The sequence below is a fragment of the Cottoperca gobio genome, chromosome 13 (assembly GCF_900634415.1).
Source record: "Cottoperca gobio chromosome 13, fCotGob3.1, whole genome shotgun sequence".
Classification (NCBI taxonomy): domain Eukaryota; kingdom Metazoa; phylum Chordata; class Actinopteri; order Perciformes; family Bovichtidae; genus Cottoperca; species Cottoperca gobio.
The window spans coordinates 23083733-23110463 of record NC_041367.1 but is presented as its reverse complement, the minus strand read 5'-3'; the positions used below and the strand labels follow the sequence as shown (position 1 = coordinate 23110463).

General features: G+C 39.4%; 2 protein-coding genes across 9 annotated transcripts in view; one reads left to right on the top strand and one right to left on the bottom strand.

The window, feature by feature from the left end:
* The window catches only part of usp32 (ubiquitin specific peptidase 32), a 52780-nt gene extending 33938 nt beyond the window's left edge, over nucleotides 1-18842 (bottom strand). For all 8 annotated transcript variants that reach the window (XM_029445922.1, XM_029445924.1, XM_029445926.1 and 5 more), the window contains exons 1-2: nucleotides 18675-18842; nucleotides 3224-3351 (exon numbers count right to left, since the gene is read on the bottom strand). In XM_029445922.1, the coding sequence (XP_029301782.1) occupies nucleotides 3224-3351; nucleotides 18675-18732 (186 nt within the window). In that variant the 5' untranslated portion in view covers nucleotides 18733-18842. The remainder of the gene's footprint in view (nucleotides 1-3223; nucleotides 3352-18674) is intronic.
* Nucleotides 18843-20878: 2036 nt separating this feature from the next.
* Nucleotides 20879-25327, top strand: LOC115017789 (uncharacterized). Its single transcript, XM_029446483.1, has 6 exons — nucleotides 20879-21191; nucleotides 21536-21631; nucleotides 22561-22673; nucleotides 23203-23326; nucleotides 23438-23610; nucleotides 23749-25327. Exons 1-6 carry the CDS (start codon nucleotides 21152-21154, stop codon nucleotides 23812-23814), a joined length of 612 nt encoding a protein of 203 aa, XP_029302343.1. The 5' UTR covers nucleotides 20879-21151; the 3' UTR covers nucleotides 23815-25327.
* The last annotated feature ends 1404 nt before the right edge of the window (nucleotides 25328-26731 follow it).

Sequence of the window (26731 nt, the reverse complement as noted above, 5' to 3'; positions counted from 1 at the left end):
CGTATAAATGATTAAAAATAGTTACAGTATGTAAGGTAGAATGAAATTAAAGTCAAAGAAAGAGGAAGGGAAGAAAGATATGTTGCGTATACATGAGATAAAATAAATGAATAGACAAATGGAAAAAATATCTTTTGGTCCCTTTTCTTTCTGTATTTCTCCTCCCAAGCCACACACAAAGAAACATGTACCCATTAGCAACCAACAGTGGCTGAAATAAAATAAAATAAACAATGAAAGATATATTTTTATTATAACAATATTTCTAACAGCCTTGAAAAATCCGCTCAGCTCAGCATTTTCTTACGAGTTAGAGATCCATCCCAGAGGGCGCTGTTGTCATTTTGCAAAGCTGCACTCAGAGCACAAAGAAAAAGATTACAGAGCAGTGCGAACACATGAAGTTAATGTGTTTATACATGTGTGAGAGCTGTGGAGAGGTGACTCTGCAGTCAGTGATATAATGAAGTGTGTCCATGTCAGTGGGTCACACACACACACAGCAGAGGAGCTTCTCTTGTGGCTGAAAAAAAAGTGAAGTCATAGTGTGTCATACTATGCAAGTACTACCACCAAACCTCCCCCCCTCCCTCTATCTGATATCTATCCATCTGATATCTGTGAGATATCTATCTATCTGATGTTATTCACACAAAGTAAACATGTCATACACAAATAGATTGCCTTTCATGTATTTTACAGAGCCATTCTCCTTGCCAGTCTGCCTGACAGTGTGTTTACTTCCCTGGTGAGATGGCAACATGACCCAATCGCATGTCAAAGTTACAAAGACACTGAAAGTTTCATATTTATATCATGAATCAGGCAGGAACAATGTTTGTCATGCTTTAACATTCCAGCATACTATGCAGTGTTCCCCTACTGTTCATGTCCCCTGAAATTCAAGGTGTTATAAAAAATAAATAAAAAACAAGATCAATTAATCAAGTTGACTTTCAACCTATGATCCCCTCATGATCTGCTGGTGCTGAAGCTACACAACCCATCCTGCACTAAAACCTTCACTCAGCCTACACCATATTCTGTATTACGACATAGTGATACGACTCCATGTTATGCACTGAGGACAGTCTGCCACGGTTGACGATCGCAGCGCCAGGAACAGGGGTCCCCGTCCCATACCGCAGGGAGAGAGAGCGCACAGGGAGGAGACTATGTCCAGGCGAGGGGCGCTGTAACGCTCAAAGCTGGAGCCACGAGCCTTCACTTCAGACTGTGCCTGTCCTGTTACTCTCTAACGGTATATGTTGTTTTGGGAGTCATTGGTAAACAACCTATTCTGTCTTTTAGCTACGAGGATGTGTTGCACAATATATTAACAAAAAACATGTGACTAAAAATGTTTAATGGCACTGAGCTCTATTAACTAAAATCACATTCTCTGAAGGTATAACAGCATGTGTGATCTACAAAGAAAATAACCATTTTGACCACAGTTAATGACATCACGGCAACATCGGAGCAGTCTCCTGTTTGAAGCACAGATTTTGTATTTATCCAACACATACAAACATCACGTATGCTCTCTGTGTGATGCTGAGGATCACTGAATCTGTAGATCATCATCATGAACACAAGCAAACAAGCAAAAGAAGAAAGTGTTTTAAACGCAACACAGACTTGGTTGCGAGTGTTGGTTTTACTGAGATTTCTGAATATTAAAAAGAACACGTCTGTGTCTTGAGTGTCTGATTAGGCTCAGGCTTTCTTTGAACTGTGAGAATGTGCAGCAGCCATGTTACTATTACTAGACCGGCAGTAACCTTAGATCTCAGTAACTGCTGCCATGGTGACAAAGAGAAAAGGAAGCAGAGACGCTGAGAGAAAGGAAAGAGAAGACGCGTGCTGTAGTGTTCAATGGTATAGTAACTGTATTTATAGAGCATTTTTCTGCGATTCTAATCCAATACACTTTTTGTCAAATTCAAAGAGTATCTCCTCACGGGCCGCTAGCTGTCCGCTCTGTGTGTGTGCTGAAAAACAATCTGCTGTTCATGCACAGCACTGGCTATGTAAATTAGAAACAAACAAAGTGGCTCAAACTATTCCAGCCAATCAGCAACATGGGGTGTTTGTGCTCATGCACAGGACAAGGGAAAGGCCATGGATATAGAAAGAGAAAGGCAGTGGGAGAGAGAGGGACGGTAAATATACTAATATCAATAATCTTTCTCCAAAATCACTGACTTCACCTTTAACTTGTGAAAAGGAAGAGTCGAGGATCAAAGCACGACCCGCTCTACCTACTGAGCCACATTAAGCACTATGAAGGCACGATGTTCAAGTCTGGCAGAAGATGAGGGAGGGGACAGGATGACACTGTATACCGTGAGGACACACCCATATGCACCGCACTTTGTTGATGTAATGTATATTGTACGTAATGTTTCTTTTTTTGTTGTTGTCTGGGGATGTGTGCCTCTTGTGTGAGGCAGAGAGCGCCACTGAGCACAAGCCTTTCATTGTATTTTAATACACATGACAATAAAAGTTGAACATGAACATAATTCTATCTGTGATTTTGATGCATGCTGTATATTTTGTGGACCAGTTTACCAGTGTGCTATTCCTACTGCCAGTCTCCATGAGTGATGGCCCATTGGTTTACACTGAAGAGTGATCCCTTGCTGTGTAATGTCCGGCCACATCATGGTCTTTAAACAGGAAATAAGCAACAATAAGGAAGTAATTGTGCCTTCATGGGACCTTAAAGTCCTCCAGTAGTATGCAGGGGTGGAAGTTGTGAGTGGGTAAGACTATTCGAGGAAGACTGCAGCAAAACAAATTAGTGATATTATTAAGAATCCACCTGTGCTGGATCCCTTCTCTGGATGTATGACATTTAATTAGAGGAGGGGGACACAGGGGAGCTCCAGGTATCTCATTGTTACTATAACCTGTGCCAGGAAGCCCCTAGCTGTAATGCTATCGAGGGCCAATACTGATCCCTACGTCCCACAACACACTCAAAGAAACCACCTAAGTCTTCTCCAATTTGTGTAAAGTTAAGAGTTACTTTCTAGCACATACAAACTCTTTCTACAGCCATCTATGTTTCATGGGACACTGGACGCTTTACTCGGACTGACTTACCCCTAACCTATTTTTGGCGTCTACCTGGAAAGTATTCAGCCTTTCACTGTAGCTATCACTTCAGAGTAAACATCGTGTGTAATGGTACATGGCGTGACATTACTCTTACCTCTGCAACTTTATGGGGAACTCCATCTCCAAGCACTTCCCTGTAGAAGCACTGCTGAGTCATGTAATATGTGATGCCGCTGGTTCTCTTGAAGGCATCTTTCAGCCGCTTCAATTCCACATCCGTGACTAGAGAGAGACAGGAAAATAAATGTGATTATAAGCAAACATACTTTGTTTCTTCATTAAATCTCTGCTAACACGGCCTACAGTAAGTACAGCAACACCAAAAACAGTGTATGTGATAATCAGTCCTAGTACTTTAGCCAAGTTTTACTATTTTCCTGAGTAACCAGGACATTGTTTTTGGAAAGACAAGTTGCTTTTGAGTTCAAATATCATTTTTTCTAATGTAATTTTCTATGATTTGATTATAACTATATGCAACACTGCTTTTGATGAGGGAAAGAGGAACATGGTTTTTTTTTATGTTTTGGGTGAAAGAACCCAAAAATAGTGTGACAGGCTGCTTAAAACACACAAGCTACAGTTGATTAGAGGTTAACCCCAAACCACAGGCCTTCTACTGAACAGTTTCTAAGTCATCAACACCTTCACACTACTGTGGCGATATCTGACTAATGAGTGAGACGGGGTTCGCAGCTTCCACTTGATAAACAAGTCACCAGAACTTCATTTATACCCACAGTGCTGATTATGTAAAAAGCAATAATGAATAATAATGGTTGGTCATAATACGTCAGCCCATAACAGTTGGCCAATGTGCCAACAGCCAATTATATTTCAGTAAGTAAGAGAGAAATGCATCAAAAGTTTCTAGCTAATGGTAATACAGTTGTACTCGGCAGAAAAGGCTCTCAGAGGGAGCTTTTAAAGAATCCGAGCAGAATTCAGTTTTAATACCCAAATCTTAGCACATAACAACGAGACTGTGGTGTTGAAAGGAGCTGCAGCAGCAACATTGCAGCATGACGGGAGAGTAGTAGTAGTGAAAAGTGTCGGGTTACATTAAGCTTGTTTGAGATGATCGTGACCTGCCCTGACGTCAAGCAAACGTAAGCGAAGACAACCTCGTGATATCAAGGCAGCTGCCGATTTGGAACCGGGTGCCACAGTTGCTCTCCTACGACTTCCAAACCCTCAAAGGATGATGGGAAATGCCTGGCTCTGCCCTGATCTAAGAGCTGATCAGTTTAAAAGTTGGATCAACGTTATGGTTTATAGAGATGTAAAAAGATGTAATTGATTTTATATTATGAAGTTTTATTCGACTGTATATAGAAGAAGTGGGATGTAAGGATACTTAGAATAACATCTGTATCGATGTGAAGCCCAGAAAGTATGAATATCTTAAAAAGCACTACCAAAGATAATCAAACTAATTCATTAATAAAAACAGCTTCTCTATTATGTTTTATATGAATATTCATTAGAATAGATTCAGGATTTTGGACTGTTGATGAGACAAAACAAGCAATTTTAGGACTTAGGCAAATTTGGCAAAAAACATTTGTTAACATTTTATAGACTAAATGACCATCAAGAAAATCAAGACATTATATTAGACAATAATTGCTGCCTTGCATACAGGAGCACTGTAAAAAATTAAAAAGGTACACATAGATAACTTCTGTACCATATCATACGGATTGCCTGTTTTCAGTAAATGGGGGAAGGTGTGTGATTAAAGGGGAAGACTACATCCCAGGTACAGAGCGAGATATGTTTTAGTTTCATTACAGATTCCTCCCCTGGAGTGTTGCAAAGTAACATATAAATCCACTCAGTGCAAAGTATCTCTGAGTATAACTGACAGGATTTCTTTAAAACGTGCATCAGTAGTACTGGAGAAGTTACTGCATTACCACAGTGCTGCAGTAATATGAAGTCAGCTGCGAGGTTGAGCTCATTACCCCCACTTGTGTTGTCTCTCTCATTTCACACAACCAACCACAACTCTCCATCTACAACCGGGTCACATTACTGGTGACTAACTGTAGGAGCTTTTCATTGTTTTGTATTATTTAGTAATTAAACATTTACTAATTGTATCTCTCTTTTGTATGAAGAAGAGCTGAAGTAATTTGATCATAACATTGGTATCAATAGTACCATTATTTGAGATCATTTCAGTAATTACCAATACTTTTGTTTTGAAGGCAGCTTCAGCTTCAGGTGAATCTGCATACTGTATATAGGTAGACAGCTAGAGGAGGAAAGGGCACTGGGAGAGGCACATGTTTTTTAACCAGGGCAAGATAGGCTGCAGAGGTCATTGCTCTTTGTTTGTTTGCTTGCAGAACCACACAAAACATCATGATTGCCTGGACAATAGATTTATTTCCATGTGTAAAATTGTCTCCCTGGTGCTTGGTGGGTGTTTGAGGTGTAGATTTTGAGATTGATTTTGATATTTTTGTTTGGAGGAGAAATCGGCTTACAGTTTTCTAATGTGCTCCTCTCTGATTTGCAGTTAGGTGTTTGGTAATCCACACGTTACCGCACATTTCAAGAAAGCTTCACAATTCAAGCTTCACACAACAACACAATATCAAGGTAAGCTAAATGTATTACTGTGCTGGTCCTGTCGTATGTAAAACACTCATGTCGTGCTGCATCTTGGGCTCTGATTACAATTGATCCTAGAACAGTTATACCAACTGTATGGAAAAGCAACAACTGAAAACATGAATACAAACTGTCATCACAACTTTGCACATTGTCAATCTGTATATTCTTGATTCATCAAAGTGTCAATGGTGATTTACTGATCATTAAATATTATTGACCAACGCAGGAGGTACTGTACTATTTAAAAGAAACTGCATTGGTCTTTTATTTTGAAACATGTTTAGATCATGCTTAGGATAGTTATAGACTCTGACACCAGCCTGTAGAGGGCAACAGAGTCCATATGGCCTCAGGTTTAAACTTCAAGTCAACCCAGCTGGTACAGACATGCACACCTCCCACACAGCAATGTGTGGCACGTTGGGCGGCAACACATTAGAAGTTTACCTATTTCTTCTATTACAAAGTCAGGTGATGAACTACAACTGCAAACCTTAAACTTCTAACTACAAAACACTCCAAAGATCTAAACCTTTACAGTAGGAATATCACTAATACTGAGCAGAAGCTACTTTTAACAATCTGTAGGGTAAGGTTTTACAGCTGTCTCAACATTTAACAATACTTCTACAGTCTCTCTTTTATGGTTTTAAAATGAAAATCAATAAAAGATAATAGTTTTTACTTGGTTTCTCCACAACGGTGTACTTCATACATGTTGTACTGCAAGTTGTTAAAGTAGCCTACATACATCTGATCTGAACTTGAATTACTCCATGACTATTATTCTCCAACACCAAGCAGATCAATTAAAATCTTAATTGTGCTCGAACACAAAGGAAGCCTTAGCGATGTAAACATTCTCCGTAGGCCAACACCATATAATTTGACTTTAAAATCTGCCAAAAGTAGTTCCAGGCTATGGAGGAGGAAACGCAACTGCATTCAAATTCTTGCCTCCTTCTGAACTACGCCCTTTAACAAAGCGAGAAAACAAATAAGGGATAATGACTGTATGAGTAGTGACCTTAATTAGTAACGTATTCATCTCACAAAGTCCAAATAACAAGACAAGTGAATAACCCATGAAAACAACAATCACACACACACACAGTCACACACCTTTAAAAAGGCAACGCAAATGTCCTTAAAGAACAGCCGCGGCTACATGATTCCTCTTTATTCCCCATTTAAATACTACAAATAGATGACTTGTATTTTACTTCTCTCTCTTCCAAACATTTCCTCGTAACCTTCTGTACTGCTGTACACTGTACTGTGCAAACAAAGTGATATAAGGAAGCTAATGATGCACATAAACTAAAAAGGAAACTGCCCTTGAAAGCAATACCAGGACGCTGGTGTTCGACAGAATTGATGCAATTGATGAGGAATTGTTGGGACGTTAACAATCGGAGCTTCCATGCCTTATCGACAACCTTCACTAGCCAATGAGTGTCAACTTGATAAGGAAGTGCCAGCCCTCTTCTTTTGTTTACAGACGGAGCCAGCAGCAGCCCAGTCTCCCGGCGACTCACGTATCCTGTAGCCAATGAACTGCTGGAGCTTTAGACTTGTGACAACCATTGTTTTATTTTTACAAATGTTATAATTTTTTCATAATTGTATTTATTAATTACAAAAGACAAAATAAACACAAAAATATTACAATTTGTTTTGTTTATACTTCACTTACTTTGTGTCATTACTGCTGACAGGGAATATGGGTATATAATAGTTATTTAGTAAGGCCAATATTTATGGCCTTTTTATCAATAAATATTATAATATCTCCAAATGCACAGATTGTGAACGCCTGGTGTTACTCTTAGAAAAACCTGTCTAATAAGTTAAGTTTTCGTCCCTTTTATCTGAAATTTTAACCTGAACTTGATAACATTTGGTGCTATGTTTGTATTGTGTTTTCCAGCTCATGACTACCAGCTATACATCTTTTTCAACAACAAACTTCAGGCGGAGTTTATCTTCTTCAAATTCAGTATATTCAGACCACTATTACTCAGTACCAGAAGCACTTGGAGTGATTCTTCACTGTTTCACAAGAACAAAGAGAGTTATCTTTTGAATGAGACCAAAATCATGCAGCTGGTGCAAATGGAGCAGCTTTCAATTTACTTTGGGTATGTCGTTTGTAGGTATTTTTGGGTAAATTCCCCCACCTCTTAAGAGGTTAAGTAAATGAGTTGTCCAAATGAAAGCTGATGTTCAGGGTATTATTGAACCTTATTTTCACAATAAAGCTTTTTATAAATTCTCCTAATTCCCTTAAATGTGCTGTATGTGGGACGTTTATATGACAGGTGAAGCAGCAAAATAAATGCAAAGTTGTCATTTTATAAGGATTATGTGAAGGAATATTTCAGTGTCTTCCTGGTGTTTCCATTGGCTGCCTAGCAACCTCATAGTGTCAACAAGATTAAAGGAAGTCATTGCAACCAGCTAGCTAGGAAATATTTCCGTAAGTAATCATGTTTTATTTTTACGCTTCACCTGTTAATAAGTGCGCTTCAGTAGGATTTACGCTAAACTTCGTAAATTTAGTAATCTGCTTCATATTTAGATAGAGCTTCTCATCATATACATCTTCTCATCTAACTCTTGACAAAAAAGCAAATAAGCATATTTCACAAAATGTCAAACTATTCCTTTGATGGAATAATTAAACCGACAGATGATTTTGTATTAGTTTTTTTGAGTTCGGTAAGATATGAAGGAGAGTAGTTTACAGAGTGGTCCTTCCTGATGACTGATGACTAATCTAATGCATTCCCAAAGCCATACACATCAAGTATGGTTTTGTAAGCTTTTGATTTGTACCATTTCTTTTGTTTCTCTATATGTTTTTTTATATTATTATGAAGTTATTTTAGGCCCCATCTATGTCCAGTCTTTTGCTTATTGTAACACACCGTGATCAGAGTACAGCTGCTGTCAAAAATGCCTCACTGCGCTCCATTAAAACAAAAGGACCCGTTTCCTGAGGCTCCAAGTAACTGAACAGCTATCTCAATGAATAATATCCACACAAGTGATGTAAGTTGTTTGGTTTTTTTGTAAGAGTCTATTTTAGCAATTTTTTGTATGTAGAGGACCATGCCTATGAAGTTCAGCATTTGTTTCCTGGATATGAAGAGATTGGAGAGGTTGTATAATTCTATCCACATGGCACAAACATATTAATAACTTATTTTATTTGATCTATTGCATGGGTCTCAAACTTGTGGCCACCTACTTGACATCAAAGTTTAGTGTTTTCTCACACGCACCTTTTTGCCGAGTCATTGCCATGGGCCTTTTATATTTTTTGTTACCCAGCCCCAGTCATGTCTTTCTCAAAACCTGCCGTGAAGAGAAAGGTTGGCGACGAGCACAGACAATTTCAGGAAATATTTTTTTGTTGAGCACAGGGGCACCCCGACGTGTCAAAGTTGCGGTGCACAAGGAATACAACATCAGACATTATTACTCAACTAGACATGCTGAGGAGTATGCAAAATACCAGGGAGATGAAAGAGAGAACCGGGTCGCCAATCTTAAAACATGTCTACTGAGGCAACAAGATTTTTTCAAGAAACAAGCAAAGAGAGCGATGCGGCAGTCGAAGCTAGCTACGTGGTGAGTGAGATGATTGGTAAGGCGGGAAAGCCATTCAAAGATGGCGAGTTTATCAAAAAGTGCATGTTACAGGCTGCAAGTATAGTCTGTCCGGAAAACGACACGGTGTTGACGACAATTTTGAAGTGATGGAGGAGTTGCTCACAGTGATTCCAATGCATGGCCAGACCACCGCTCAGGAAATATTCCGCCAGCTGTGTGATGCCATTGTGGATGGCGGTTTACCATGGAAGAGGTTTGCTGGAATAACAACCGACGGAGCGCCATTAATGACAGGGAGGAGAAATGGACTGGTGGCACTTGTTCAAAGAAAAGTGGGAGATGAGGGTGTGGAGGAGGCCATTGCTCTGCACTGCATTATCCATCAGCAGGCCCTTTGCAGCAAATGCCTGAAGTTTGACAATGTGATGTCTGTCGTTGTGAAATGCATCAACCACATCAGATCCAGGGGCTTAAAGCACCGCCAGTTCTGCGCCTTTTTGGAGGAAATAGAGTCAGCATATGAGGATGTGCTCTACTTCACCGAGGTAGGTTGGCTCAGCAGGGGAAACGTCTTGAAGAGGTTTTTTGAGTTGAGAGCAGAAGTGAAAGCCTTCATGGAGAAGGATGGCTTTTCTTGTTGACATCACACAGGAGCTGAATGTACTGAACAAGACATTACAAGGCCAGGGGCAGCTGGTCAGTGCTGCCTATGACAACGTCAGAGCATTCTCCACAAAATATGCAGGCCCAGCTCTCTCAGACAAACCTCTGCCATTTCCCAGCATGCAAGGCACTCATGGATGTGGGCACACCATTCAGTGGTGAGAAGTATGCTGATGCCATTGTAAAGCTACAGGAGGAATTTGATCACAGGTTTGCAGACTTCAAGACACACAGAGCCAATTTTCAAATGTTTGCTGACCCCTTCTCCTTCGATGTGCATGATGCCCCTCCTGTGCTTCAAATGGAGCTCATTGACCTGCAGTGCAATTCTGAACTCAAAGCCAAGTTCAGGGAGGTGAGTGGAAAAGCAGACAAGCTCGGACAATTTTTGAGAGAATTGCCCCCCACCTTCCCTGAGCTTTCCAGGATGTTCAAGCGGACCATGTGCCTATTTGGGAGCACATATCTGTGTGAAAAGCTCTTCTCCACCATGAACTTTAATAAGTCAAAGTACAGGTCCAAACTTACTGATGAGCATCTTCAAGCCATACTGAGGGTCTCAATTGCTTCCTCCCTCAAGCCGAATGTGGCTCAGCTGTGTAAGAGGAAGCGCTGCCAGGTCTCTGGCAGCAAGGAGTAGGTAAGAAAAGCTATGTTCTGAAGAACCCTTCATGTTCTGAACTGTTATTACTAAAGATTGAGAAGATTGGATCAGTTGTACTTTTTTTTGGAATACTTGAAACCCTTTTTTTGTGGAATATTTGATGTGGCCCAGCCTCACCCAGACTCGACATCCAGCGGCCCCCAGGTAAATTGAGTTTGAGACCCCTGATCTATTGTATTGTATTAATTATTTTATGGCCGTTTCTTTTTTTTTTATAATTGTAAATTGAAAAGCTATTTTTGGGTGTAACTTGTGTGAGTAACGGCCAGGGCTTTCCCTGGTTGCAGTTTAAAAAATTGTACAAAGTGACACCAGTGGGCAATGTGTCCACCTTCACACAGCAGGGGGTTTCTGAGACCATAACTAATATGTCTTCTAAATTGAACTTATCTATGAGCGAGGCTCAAAAGCCACCCGACTGGAGTGCAGGACTGATTAGTGCCAGAGTGCTGAATCACAGGCTTTAGCAACCCTGCAGGCAGCCAATCATACACGTGGATCAGCAGAGTGCACTAAGCTCCAGCAACAGAAATTAGAGCACCCCTTGTGTGTCATGTAAGGTAAGAGCTGACTGTATTCACAAGACAAGAAGCATGAAATCTTCTGCAGAGCCAAATCAGCAGCATGCGTCTCCTTCCTCCTCTCTAAGGCTACATTGTGTGCAATAAAAACCTTATCTTTCATAGCTTATGACACATGATAACGTATTCATCTTTGCTAAACCATGGTTATAGTGTAGCTTGTGGAGTAGGCTAGGCTTTTTAACTGCACAGTGTGTGTATTACAATTAGAACTGGGTATCGTTTGAGATGTTTCAATACTGGTGCCTATATGATATCTGTAGAGCTGAAGCAATTCCGCAAATAATGAATTAGTTGATCCATTTTGTATTTTTGATGAATTGTGTTCCTCATTCCTAGCTTCCCAATTGTGAGGCTTTTCTTTGACCTATGTGATAACAAATATAATATCTTTTGGTTCTGGGTGGTTGGTCAAATGGTTGGGCTCTAGAGGGAAATTGTAACGGGCAAAACCCCAAAACTTCTTAGATACATCACTGTTTTATTTAGTCTTAATATAAAGACGCCCTGCAAGGCCTTTGCTTACATAACATATCATTTTCAGCAGTACTATTTAAATCTCTATATTTATTCAGAATAGGTCAACAAGAGGAAGAATCTGAACAAGCATTTCATGCCAACTCCAATCACTTGACTTTTTGATTTAATTTACAATCCTGGGTTAACAAGGTTAAGACACACAATGATTATGAAAAAAATAATGGACGCATTTCTCTAAAGAAACATAAATCTTGTTTAGCCAACACGTCCACATTTGGTTTCCACTGGAAGTCCCTTAGAGCACAATATAGCCCATTACACATTCTACGATTAGTATCTTATTTGATCTCAGTGAAGTACATTAAAACAATCTGCTTTCTGGCACTTCAGATTGGTTTCCATTTATTCACCAATTATTATCCACTTGTGATCTCTCGTATAGCTTTGTCTGGTTTTAGTTCTATAGCCTGTGGGAAAGGCTGTGCAGCGCTCACTCCCAACATAATATTGTTGGTAAAACAGTATGTTAGTAAATCAGTTGATCTGATGATGAGCAAGCTGACTCTTGTTTATCCTAAAATCAAATTGCACACATCAATCATGGAGCTGTGGCAACTTTCTGATGATACATCTGAGCAAATGCAAGGGACATAAATAACCAGGAGTCCAGCCGCTGCTGGAGAAGCCACAAGCCTGGACCCCGCTGGGTTGAGGGGCTCGTTATCTAGACTGCATGTTCAACAGAGTACTTTTACTCCAGTGCCACAGTGATACGGTGGTTAATGGACAGCCTGCTGACAGTTCAGCCAGAGCAGGCTGTCCATCACGGAAGCTTTATTGGAAGAAGGTGAATAGAAAAAGCCAGGCAGCCAGTTTATTACAGTCCTCCGCCATTTAACTCATGTTCTGAATCTGATGAAAGAGACCACAGACTGTTTGAACTGCAAGTTATTGAAATTAAAAGTAAACAAGATAAAGTGGGCGGCTGTGGCTCAGGAGGTAGAGTGGTCGTCCACCGCTCAGGAGGTCGGGGGTCCCCGGCGGTCAACAAGTCGAAGTTTCTTTGGCCAAGATATGTATGTACATACAGTATATATGCTTACTGTATGCATTACTTTGCTGTGGGTGTTTATTAAACATATAATATATTAATTTAACGGATTACACATATAATTATAGTCAGATACAAGCCCTATATTGGGAAGTGATATTATAAACCTTGTAATTTACGCATTCACACAGTCCTGTATTTGGCAGTTTAAACTGTTGCTTTAGCCTGGATTATGACTTCATATAGTCTATATCTTCTTCATATTAACTTACGATAAATAATCAATATTGAAAACAATCATCCTTTTCAGCCCCTAATAATTTATCATCAGCATGACATCCCCAACATCAGCTGGCTCTCATTTCTTCTCATATGAGACTCTTGTTTCACTTAAGTTAAGTTAGACAGCAGCATGTCAAACACTGCTACTGAAAATATAAATGGTACGTAGAGCAAATGTTTAGTTTGGAAATTAGTGAGAATAAATGTTCTATTATACGACAGAGCCAACTTGTAGTACTACCAGATAATAGCAAAATTGTTACAATTAGATGTACAAATGGGGAGGGGAAACAAAGCAGTCACATTATAGAGAACACTGTGTATTGTTGATGCTGTGATGCAATGGGTGTATTCTTGGACACTGGGCTGCATTAATTGCAATGGCTACCATTCAATACAGAGCAAACAATGGGTCTGGTTTCTGCAACTGCCCACACAAACAGTCTTCAATAGTAATTCACACACACAGCACACAACACACAACACACAACACACACACACAGCAGCCAGCAAAGCTTCCTGCTTTGACTCGATGCTCGCTGTCCTATGAAATAAGATGGTCTGGCTGGTCTGCTGCTACCAGCAAGACTGAAAACATCCAGACAGGGAGCAAGGAGTCGTGTGGAACAGCATGCAAATACTGAACTCACATGAGCCCCAGTGACCTTTTAGTCATGGTGAACTGTCAATAGAAACACATGCAGCCAGAAACATACAGGGAGTGGTTCTTTAAAAACTCATTTAGCCTGCAGGCATGACACCAAGCATTCAACATGACGCTGCTGTTTGATGGGTTTTAAAGAGAAAATCAACGTATAACAACTAAATATTATTTTATGTTCAGAGCCATTTATAAATAGATTCTACAAATCCTCATAATGATACTAAACTCAACTCTGTTTAGCATAAGCTTTGTTTTTTGCTGCAGGTTGTAAAGTCCAGTGATGGTCATATCAATGTAAAAGGTCAATTATCAAACAACAATTAGGTGCTGGGAAGTCTTTTAAAGGAAATTACAATTTCAAAATTCTCAGTTTCAAAATCAAACTAAATTATTCACATTGATATAGGGCTGGGCGTTAATTCATTATGATAATTCAATGGGGTCATATCATGATGAAATCCAATAATCGGGATATCATGAAACACAATAACATCATCTAAATTGATAATTACAAGCACAGACGTACTCAAATTTCACAGAAAGTCTGATGTGTTTTTTTACAGGACAGAATTTGACACCATTAGTTAAGAAGTGCAAAATTCACAGTTCATCATGACACTGTGGCGGGTCGAAACTCTATGTAATAAATGGGAAACACTGGGTTAGTCATGGAATATGAGAAACGTGCGAGTTTTCCTTTTGTGTCAAGCAGCAAAAAAGTTTAGCATGATGTGTTTGAGTTCATTTGAAAGTTCGACATTGCATGTCCTTCGATGCGACCAATTAATTGTCAAGCACATTACCTAAATTGGATTGGTTACAAAATCTCAATTGTGGACTGTGCAGCTGTGTTATATGGGAAAATGTACGCATTGCATCAGACCTTGTCATAGCATTAAAAGACTCATTTTAATGAAATTATAATATTGTCATTTATAATACTAAGACAATGGCTTATCTACTTGGAAAATTGTTGTCTCAGTTTAGTATTCTTTATTTTAGATGAGACACCATTCTGCAAAGCTTAGTGCACTGCATCGCTGAGGAGAGAGAGAAAAGAAGAGTAGCCATGCACCTTTGCTAATAAATTAAGGGCTTAAGTGTATGTCTTATCGACTTATACCAGTTGTAAGAAGTCTAGGGCCAAAATAATTGAGTAACTCTCGGATCAAGGAGGCCATAAAACAGCAGTTTAAATGTTAAACTGATTCCTGCAAACATTCCAGTCATTTATGAAGGAAAAATAAATATTACCGATTATCATCAAGGTGAGTCAACAGCACTGGCAAGGACAGACAGAAGTTCTGTTAATTAAACAGTATCAGGCACTATCCGTTGCAGGGATACAGTCAGCTGCTACTTCTGGAAGAATTCTTTGTCCACAGTAAATTGCCATTGCAAAAAGGAGATTACTTTAAACATTAACGTGCTCAACACAGAATCACTGCTGTGCTCGGAAAACAACCAACTGCTCAACGTCAGCAAAAACAAGGAGCTGATTGTTGATTTTAGAAAAAAAGGGAGGTGAAGAAACACACCCATCCACATCAATGGAGCTGAGGTAGAGCAAGTTAACAGTTTTAAGCTCCTTCGAATCAGCATCACAAATAACCAAGCAATAGAAAGCATCCTGGCTGGAAACATTACACACTGGTCCAGGACAGGAGGGCTCTGCAGCGAGGGATTAAAACTGCCAATATTAGCATTGGTACCCATCTACCCAGAATCAGTGATATTGGGGAGGTGAGGTGCCTGCGAAGAGCCCAAATGATATTGAAGGACAACACCCATCCCAGCAACAGCCTGTTCACCCTGCTGCACTCTGGAAAGAGATACAGAAGTATCCGTTGTCGAACCTCCAGACGACAGAGCAGCTTCTTTCTTCAGGCTTCAAAGCTTTTCAGGCCAAGAATCCCCAAACTGATGGAGAGATGGAGCAGGGCCCCCCTACTATATATATATATTGTATAAAATGGTGTTTGATATTAAACTGGGCCAAGTGCCATGTATCAACATAGCTACCCTGTTATTGTGCATGTAATACTAAGCTATTCAATGAATACTGAATGTGTGCATTGCTGACTGAAAGATAACGTCTTCTGCCTCCGTGTATCTGTTCGCTACAATATGTTGGATTCATGTTAATGTGTATTTAAAGACATTTACATTTGTGGGGAAAAAATTGGTTATTTAAAAAATTGTCTAATAGAATTGTCTAATCAACTAAAAACTTTGCGACCCCCCTGCAGTAACTCCCCCTGTTGAAGACCTCTGCTCGAAACTAACAAATGTTTTCTGCCTTTTTGTAGCAACTTCGTTGCATAAACGTGTGCTGTGCAATGACAATAAGTGTCTTTGCACTTTGCCATTCAATCAGGAATGAACAGTGCTCCAGAAGTTATCCAAAATTAAAAACTGGATTTATTTCAATTGCTGAATTTATTTAACATGTTTGACACAGCATGACCTCTAACTCTATACTCCCAATACCCTTGCAAGCAGCCCAGCTTATTTAATATTTGGACATCAGATGACTTTTCTTTTTAAGTAATGTGCACAGCAGTCTTGTGCCTTTGACTTTTTTTCAAAAATAATTTGATCAAACATGCTAATTTTACATTTCAATGATCAACAGGGACATTTTTCTTCCCATACGAGTTAATGCCAAAATTTCAATCAATTCTCAATTTCTCAAAATTCTCCTTAAGTTTGTTCTATTTAAGAATATGCTCATATAACAGGACAGGCAGATGCATTATATATTTGAGCATCAGACACTTGAGTAACCTATTTTGAGTCTCTAAAAGACAAGAATATCCCTCTAATAAAAGAAAATACTAGTTCTACTCTAGGCATATGGTCGCAATCAGTGTTGTGGTTTGAAACTGTAAACAAAGCGAACAGAAAATGCATAATCAAGCCTGCTAAATTAGTCTTGAAAGAGGCCTGAATGACCCTGAGTTTACTACAGGAACACTTCAAAGCCTACTCTTTCCAACAGGATGTTCCCTGATCATTATCCTGCTGGTGTCCTACTAGAGTGAGCTTCCATGAAAACTGACCTCATAATTGCGGCAGTCGAGCATGCTGTGGGAATTAGGAATGCTGCCATGTGACTGGTCAGATAAGGCTGGAAGCAGAATAATTCCACTGTGTGTGTGTGTGTGTGTGTGTGTGTGTGTGTGTGTGTGTGTGTGTGTGTGTGTGTGTGTGTGTGTGTGGTCACATGCAATCATCAGAGTGGGAATGGCAATCAGCTTGAGGAATGCAAACCACCACAAGGAACTGATATTGCAAATATATGTCATTTAGGCAATAGAAGCAACAATATGTCACGGTTTGTTCAAACATGGGCTTCTGTGGGAAATTATTATCAATCAATCTAATTTTATTTATATAGTCCAATATCACAAATTAAAGTTACATACCTTTATCATTTAGATAAATATGAATGCAAAGGACAAGTCAAAATAACTTCCCCTTAGAACCCTGGTTAAGATATGACAATGTCCTGGATGAATGTGTAACAGCATCTCATTACCTGGAATCAAGACGACACAGTTAAGCTATTGGCAACCCAGGGAGTAAAGTGCAACAAGAAGGCCATCAGGGAAAAGATTCATGTGCTTCCTGATAAATGCTCACGCACATCTTATTGCACCAATACTCGGACTATGCATCAATTACAAAACAGCTTTACCAAGCTTTGTACTTTGCTTGATCTATCTAGATTCACTCCTGCATAACACCTTATATGACAGCTAAAGTGTTTTAGAGAAGGCACATATGATCCCATGTTGCAGTATCTAGCCGACATGTCTGGGAAAATCCTACTTTATGTTTATCAGAGATCGACCAATGTCTCCCCCAGTTAAAGAATAATAGCCCACAAACTCAATTCTAAGGAACTAAATGCAGCGTACGCAACGTAAAGCACAGCTGTTTGTTGTTCCGCCAAACGCCCCGACTACACAGCAAGCGTACAATTGAGCAGAAGCAACCTGACAGTCCCCTAGCACAAACACTGACGATTAGCGTTGGCCATACCACATGGCTAGACTTGAAATCTGCCAGACCAAGGCTAAAACAAACAGTCTGAAGGCATTTCCCTCTGGGAACTTAGCTGTAAGAGTTAGCAACCGAGCGAACTAAATGTCTAGCTAGGTGACAAGGAAGCTAGTAGCAGCACAGACATTAACGTTACTCAACGTTAGCTAGCTAAGGTGATAAGAGCTAGGCTTAATAACACACTGTAGTGTCAGACATAAAGTTAGCACACATTCAAGTCTGTCTGCACAACTGTTTTGCCAAATACTGTCAGGCCAGCCCATCCCTCCTCGTTAGCCAACACTAGCCACACAACCAACGCTTTCGTAGCTATGGAGAGAACGTCACGCCAAGCACCGTCCAAACATCTGTCAAATTTAAGTGACCTTGCTTATAATCGAAGGCACGCGCCTCCTTAAATATCAGTCAGCTCCATTTCCATATTACTAAGAACAATAACCCAATTCGGGATGGACAGAATCCATACAACAACGTTTAGCTACACATTATGTATGCTTTAATTACAAGGAAACGCTTCCTACTGCATCCCAACGTTGTGTATGTTGTGGTTAGACGACAACAGAAAATATAGGCTAAGCTATTGTTAAACCTAACATGTAATTCAATTCCGTGAGGCTTTCCGACATGTTTCTATGCCGAAGTGACTAATGGATCCTAGCAGTTCCATAGAGGCCGTATGTTGTATTTTGACAGGTGTCTACCTTATCCAATAACTAAGGCTACCTAAACCTCTAGATTTAAATGGGTGGTCAGGACATACTTCTCTTATGTACCGGGCTAGCATAAAAGCTGACAGTTAGCTAAACTAGCGCAACTGAGGTGAATTTAGCCCGTTGCTTTTCGGCTTACCTCTCTTGACGGCCTCGTCATACGACAGGAATCCTATCCTCGACTCTTTGGCCCCCATGCTCCCCTCATTTCATTGCGATGTGGGGAAATAAACGTTGTGCACTGAGTTGATCAAAATTGTTTGTCGCCTTATCCGTTTATTGTGAAATGGGTTCTAGGCGGTGTGTGTATGTGGTGAACGGGTGAATGTTTTCAGCGACGCCTCCATTCTGTCACATGATCTGACTCTACAGGTCAGTTGATCAGCTCCTTCAAACGCTTGTAGAAAAACAACCAACCAACATGGCAGACAGAAACGTTACATTTTGGTATCAAAAACGTCATCAAGGTTTTCCCCTCTCTCAAAAATTAACTACGTGCATTTTGAGTCATTATGCCCACTCATATCAAGCTGTCAATATGTGTGCCTGTCTGCAGTGTTGTAAAAAAGTGCGAGTAGCACCACCCTGTGGTTACCCTGCTAAAGGACGCGCGCTCACATCATGGCTTACCTCCACCACAGCAACCTCCATTGGCACTTACACCAGGAACTAGGGTAATAGTATTTGTCGTACAAAGTTTTCACTTTATAGTTTGTATTACGTATTCAGTGTCAGTTTAATTTATATGAACATTTCGCTTTATAGTACTATCCTTCGTGAGGCTTTTGTCCTAACTAGTAATAATAAAACACGTTTATTTTAAGTAGGCCAGTTTAATTGCTTGGTGGTAGGCCTACTTCTCTTCGTAGAACATTCCTTACTAATTTGCAGTTGTTTTGGGACAGTCATGACTTTGGCATGTAGGTAGACACAACACACAAACGACAAATTCAATACCTTTACTACTGTTTCATTTGATGTAAGTCTTCAATTTTCTTCCACCAAAATGTATCCTGAGGACAGTAACGGCCAAAAATGAATTCCTAAAAAGACATTTAGTGGTCCTCAGCGGACTGCTTGTTTTAATTGTGTTTTTCAAATGGCCCCAAATTTCAGAAAAGAGTTTGGCGTGATGCCTTCAGCGTACGACAGTTTTGTCAGCCTCCTACGTCACGCAGTCAGCCACTGCAGTCCAGCCAGCCTCCACTTTGAAAGAGAGTCGAACCGGACCCGTGTTGATTTGCGGTTCGTGTTTACAGTAGGCATTACGGTAAGAGCACGGAAGAACTGACTTCAAAAGGAAAGCGGGATTCCGGTGAATAAGATATGCAATTTCACATTCATTCAATTCAAGTCAGTCAGAATGTCAATACAAAATAAACTTTAAAATGAATGAATTAAGTTATTAATAATTAAAAGATCATAACTACCACCTGAAAACTGTATTTTAGAGAAAACATTGAATACCAAGTGTGTGAATAATAACTCAGACTAAAATATCAGGACATGTTGATGTGGGAGTTTGAAGAATAAAAGCAATTAGAAATGTCATATTAAAGCAATAATTGAACTAATTTTCAGTTCTGAATTAAAAGGATACAGCCTGTTCCAAGGAACTGATTTTACTTCAGATTAAGTGCAGAGCACATCAGAGTGTCACTAAGTCAATATCAGGACATTCTGATATGGGATTTCAAAATGAATGCCCTTAAAGATATAATATCTGAGCTTAATTCCCTCTAAATTCAGATACAATTAAAAGGAAACACCATGTTGCCATAAACTAATTTCACTTAGATAAAAGAGTGACACTCAGAAAATGAGTTAAAATATTACTGTAATAAGACATTTTAAAGGGCTTTACTTTTGAAATCCCACATCACAATGTCCTGATATTGACTCAGTGACACTCTGAAACGGTCAAATCAGTTCCTGGCAACTGGCCGTTTCCTTTTGATTCTAATATAACTATGAGTGAAAATATTGCTTTATTAACACATTTTAAAGCACTTTAATTTTAAATCCAACATGAGAATGTCCTGATATTCTCTGAGTGACAAACTATTCACACTATTGGAATTAAATGTATCTCTGAAATACAGTTTGCAGGCTGTAGTTTTTATTTTTATTTTTTAAATTATTAATAATTTTATTTATTATGTATTCATTTATTATTATTATTATTATATTATTATTATTATTATATTATTATTATTATTATTAATAATGCATTTTTTTGTTTGTTTTGTTTTTATTTACAGACTGACTGACATTATTGAATGAATGTGAAACATACACCGGAACCTATCTTTTTTCTTTAATCGCTTCCATGCTCTTACCGTAACGCCGACTGTATACATGACCCTCCAAACAACGTGCTGCTAGTTTGACTGCTTCTTTCGAAGTGGAGGCTGGCTGGACTGCTGAACCTAGTCCCAGCTGGTGTGAACAACATGAAAGCGCACACAGCACACTATATTTAAAGCTTCATTAGCTCACTTGCCCAGCTCGTAGCCTACACAGCTCGTTGATAGCTGAGCAGGTCGGTTTACGAGGCAGGTTGCATCACCTTTTTCCGGCATGGGGCATCGCTGTGCCACTCATAACTGAACGGAGATGGGACTTCTGGTTCTGTTGTACTGGCCGAATATTATTGGTGAGAAACATTTGGTTGAATTGTATTTTGTATGTGTGTTAAGCGCGTGGGCGTCCGTTCACTGACATAATAACAACTGCGAACCCAAATAACACATCTTCCAGACTGCTAGAATATTATAGTAGGCATATCGGTAGTTAATTAGAGGAATATCACTAAACTATGACTTTAGGCAGAACATAGACGCTGAAATGTGTCACTGATGATAAAACCTCGTAATTAATTCGGACGGACTTTGACTAAGGGTAACGTTAGGACAAGTGCTAGATTTACGTCACTGAATTCAAGAGTTCTGTCACCTGGCTGTTGAAACGAGTTATGTATGTTGTATTTGTCTCTTTCAGGATACTTTAGGATTGGCCTTGTGTTTGCTGCATGGGCTACCCATGAGACACCTGCAGTCTTTGTCTTTCTTTATTCAATCTTCATAGCACTTGATGGTAAAGTATCTGTTTACCGTGTTTGTCCTGTGGGAACAGGCTTTGATCTTGAACTGCATCACTTTACAACTCTTTAAATTATGCCTCTGGGTCATATTTTACACCAACTTTATATTGCTTTGATTTGGCTTCAATACATTCCAGTAGACAACCAATGTAGTATTGGTCTACAGGCCTTTTTTCTTACAGAAGACATTTTGACATGTCTGAGTAGTAAAAGCACAGGTGTGAATATACATGAAGAATGTCTGAATTCCATTCAGCTGCTTCAGTTTTCTCCTTGTAATTTAAGACTTTATTCTCGTAATATTATGACTTCTTTCCTCAAGATATTACAACTGTATGCTCTCTTACAATTTTAAAGTGCATCTCACATCCACTTCCCTCAGCTTCAGAGTGGGAAGCATCCTGGAGTCTGAAGACAGAGCAGAGCTCTCTATAAGCGAGGGTTGGGACAGAGACGGCGACACAGAGCTGCCTGTCTCAAAATATTATAATTAATTCTCAAAATCTCAAAAAAGAAATTCTCACAGTGTCCATAATACTCCGTTGTGGTTGACAGACTAGAATACTGCCTTTATCTTATTCTATCGCTAATTTGCGGGTGTAGTTTTGCCAGGGACAATTCAGTATTTGGTGGATATTGGTGGGGACATGTACCCCATGTTATGCCCTTGATTACACCTGTGCTTTATCTGCTGTGACATGTGATTAATCAAGCTGCATCCTATCATATCATGTAAAAGATGGACAACGTGATTTTTAAATCAAAGGTATTATTAATGAAATGCTGAAAATGATACCGCATGAGTGCAGAACAGAATCTTAGGTCTTGCATGTTGTTATAGTTGCTTCCACTTTCAAAACCCAAAGATGCCTTGCCAGGAGGAACAGTCACCGAGTGCCTGAGCGTTATGTTTTCTGTGCAGGAGTGGACGGCTGGCTGGCAAGGAGGCTGGGCCAGAGCTCCAGGTTTGGAGCCTGGCTGGACGTAGTGGTGGACAACCTGGGCAGAGGCATGCTGTGGAGCCTGCTGTTTGAGGTCTGTTGGCTGCAGAGCATTCAGCACATGTAGAATACACACATCCACACTGTGACGGGCTCACGTTAGGCTGCGATGTCACTTTATGATTATCATATTAGAATTATTTTTAGATTTAGATTATTTTTAGTCTTTTAGATTGACAGTAGTTACACACTTTTGGTACAAAGGAGTACCTTAGTATTTGCCAAGAAAGAAATCCTCAAGGTTTGTAGTAACGGATTACATGTAATCTGGGTTATGTAATCAGATTACATTTGAAATTTTCCATTTAATTTGTATTCAGTAACTGACTACAATGCAAAGCAATGTGACCCAGCCCTGATCCATATGAATCCTCATTTAACCAGCAGCTGCCTGCACCGTGCCACTAAACCTTGTCTGTACGGATTCACTTATGATGTATTTACTTGTGACTCTGAAGGAATAATACTTGTATGTCTGGTGGAAACACTTTCACTTAGTGTACCATATTGTAGATGGTGTTCAATGTTTCTTGTCTGATTTATAATGATTTATTGTATTACAGTGGGGTTGGCTGGTGTCTGCTCTGGAGTGGTGTGTGTATGTGTGTAACCACAACGGCAGAGGTGACCAGTGGAAGAGCAGCTTTATCACCAGCCCTCGATTTATACAAGTCATCATGACAAACGGTAAAAGTCTGTCACTGTGAATAAGTTGATGTTGATGTACAGTGTAGCTCAAGATAAAGCACATATTCTAGAAGTCAATTTGAGATTGAACCGTGTATCTGGTGCTGTTAGGGTTTCGGACAGCTCTTGGCACTTGGGTGGTGAGCGGGCTGCACTGCCTCCCCTTGTGGCTGTTTGGTTATCAGAGGGGTTTACTATCCCACTGGCTGTATCTGCCTCCCTGGATCCAGGCTCTGGGGACCCTGCTGCTGGCTGCAGGACGGCTGCTGGCTCTATCAGTGGAGGTAAAAATAACCTATGATAGTTCTAATCATGTTGACAAAAGTTGACGTTGTATTGAAATAATTGCTGCTCATATTTCATGTTGCATTTCTTCATGTAAAGTTGTCTCATAGCCAAACATCCAATCGATTTCTCTGCAGACATGGTGTATATGGACACACATCAAATACCTCACCAAGGATGAGTTGGAAGGGAAAAAGAACTGAACGATGCTCAGCAGAGTCAGCGTATACTGTCCCATCTAAACTGTAATATTACTGACATTATTCCATCATCATATATGAACAGCCTCAGGTCACATTTGGTTTTCTCCACAATAAAATAAATGTTCAGCAATTGCTGTGAGAGCATTTGGAAAAATGTGTTTTTTGTAAGTTGTTTAATATCTATATAAAGATTCAGTCACATGTTGAACCCTTATTAAAGAAATATATGTATCCAACATTTTTTAATTAAGTTAAAAACACCCAATTCAAATGTATATTCATACATTAATATGCACCATAATCTTATCTAATTTACAAGCAACACATTAATTTTTAGCCACGTAAAGAGTATATATATGTGTGTGCTGTGTATGTAAGTATTATGTACGTACATGGTGTGTGCTTTACTTTAAGATGTATTCCAAGTAGTCTCCCCACTTCTCCACGTTTCCCAGCCCTGTCCTGAGAGCTGGAAGAACTGTGTTCGTATGAGGCCACTTTTGCCAAAATGAGCCACATTTTGACTTTGTTTTATTTGCAAAAATGTGTATTTAGAGGTATACAATGACAGTGAAATCATCTGACAGCAAGAATATTGGACCTCTCACTTACTTCATGTTCTCACTTTAGTTTAAAGGTGGGATCTGTATTTTTCTTGGGAAAAGAAGCCTCGCAGGCCTGTTGGACTGTTCAATACTTTCATGTGTTAGCAATCATATTTAATGTCTAATTGGTGGGAATACTTCACTTAATGACCTAAATGGATTTGGTTAAATAAGCTTTGAAAGATATTTTTATATTCATTGATGTGTTGACTGTTTTGCTTTATTAGTTTTTGCGCTTGATGTGTATTATTAAGTCAGTTTAAATAGGTTTATAAGGTCATTCTACCTTGCTTTTTTGTCTTTATGAAAAATTTAATTTCTATATGAATATTTGAAAGTTCATGCCCATGAAATGCATACAAATGTGTTACCCAGAGATAAGGCCAACAATTTACCAGTGTTTTGCCAATAATAATGGTGGTGGTGGTGGTGGTGGTCTAGTGGAACGTTGTGAGTTCAATACCAGGGCTGCCACCATTGTGCCCCTGAGCAAGGCACTTAACCCTGAGTTTCTCCGGGAGGGCTGGTGATTTGGTTTATTCTCTGAACTGTATTGTGTAATCTGTTGTATTGAGCTAATGGGTAACATGAGGTTGTTTCAACAGGTGATGTGTTAGCATTGTTCACACAGTCTCACGCACACTGACATCTTCTTATTAACCATTATCATAAACGCATCATTTGTGAATTTTCCTTTTCAACACAGCAACACACAGAGATAAGGACTCAAAGCTCCTGCTTTATATGTCCCCTTTGTTCTACACACGCGTACGGGGAGCACGTAGAGACGGTTTCAGGACCACGTGCATATTATCTTCAGCGCGACCCCGACAGGTAAACTTGATTGTTTAGTATTAGATATTGTGTGTTTTGACATTTATTATCTTATTAATAAATGTTTTTTGGAATATACATGTTTGTTTAATGTTGTACAAGAGTGAGTATTTCCAACCTCTACTATCAAAGAATTCCAAAATCTTTCAACCTTTACTGGCTATTGAGATGGTCATTGTGTTTTTAGTTTTTCATTTAATTATCCATTATTATTCAGATTTCCTAATTCATTGTCTAGTATATTTTATGAGATTAACTTGCTATCATTTTCCTCAGAGCGGTGGTGCCCCCAGGTGACTTAATTTAAATGAAGTCATACAAATGTATATAATTAATCATTATATTAAATATAATGACTAATTATTTAGATAATTATTCATTCCTTCGGATAGCCATTTTTAAGTATTTGAGCTAATGCACCTACTACAATGAATTTATGAATATTAAGTTGTATTACCATTAATATTTGTTAATAACCAGACTTACTCATACCAGAACCCCAATGTAATGGCTCCCCGGCGTGAAGCGAAACAGTGTTCCAACACCGATGTAAAAAGTTTAAATGTTCTTCAAATAAGGAATTTTAAAAAGACAATGTAGGAAGGCAGTTATCTAAATAGAATATAAACACGGTCTCCCTTGCTTCTTTCAAAGGTCTGATGTCTACATTATCAGTGCGTGATCAAAGAAGCATGGAACTCTTATTTGTCACAAGTGATCGCTAAACATCGTCAGAATCCTCTTTAAAACCATAAACTCTGGGATTGGTCCGTCCAGTTGAATCCTCCCCAGACAGAAGAATGTCATCACTTCTTCTGTAACAACAAATTGTAGAATCAGCAGAACATTAACACATAATTCAGAGAGCTTGATGGTATGACACGTATGTCCCGTTAAAGCCTGGTACACCGGATCCATACTTTATTACGTCTTATCTGCCTCGCTGAAATCAAGAATTGGATGTCCAGAAAGATCCTTCGATTAGATTTTTCACTCAGAGTTCTCTTTTGATGCTCAGGTGACTAACGTGGTGCATTCCTGCTTTTGACAACGGAGACATTCAACCAAGATCAGGTCATTCTTCACATCTGCAGATCTAGAAAAGCTCATCCACGCTTTTATTTCTTCCAGACTTGAGTATTGCAACGTATTCTAGTATCAGCAGGCAAAACGTCCAGAGACTTCAACTTCTACAGAGCCCTGTTGCCAGACCTAATAACACGTACCACATCACACCGAGCTTTTCTGTCGCCACAAAGTTTGTTTTGTATTTTAAACACTATTGTTTAAAATATCATTGCATAAGCTAGCATCAAAATGTTAAGAGGCAAAAACAGCCCCGGACCACAAATACTGGAGTGTGTGTGTGTGTGTGGGCATGCTTTCAGCTGTAGTATGTATTCCTTTTTAAAGGGTCATAATGGGGGTAAAGCATGAGGTCACTAAATCGATGAGTGAAGATCCATTGATCAAGGAAG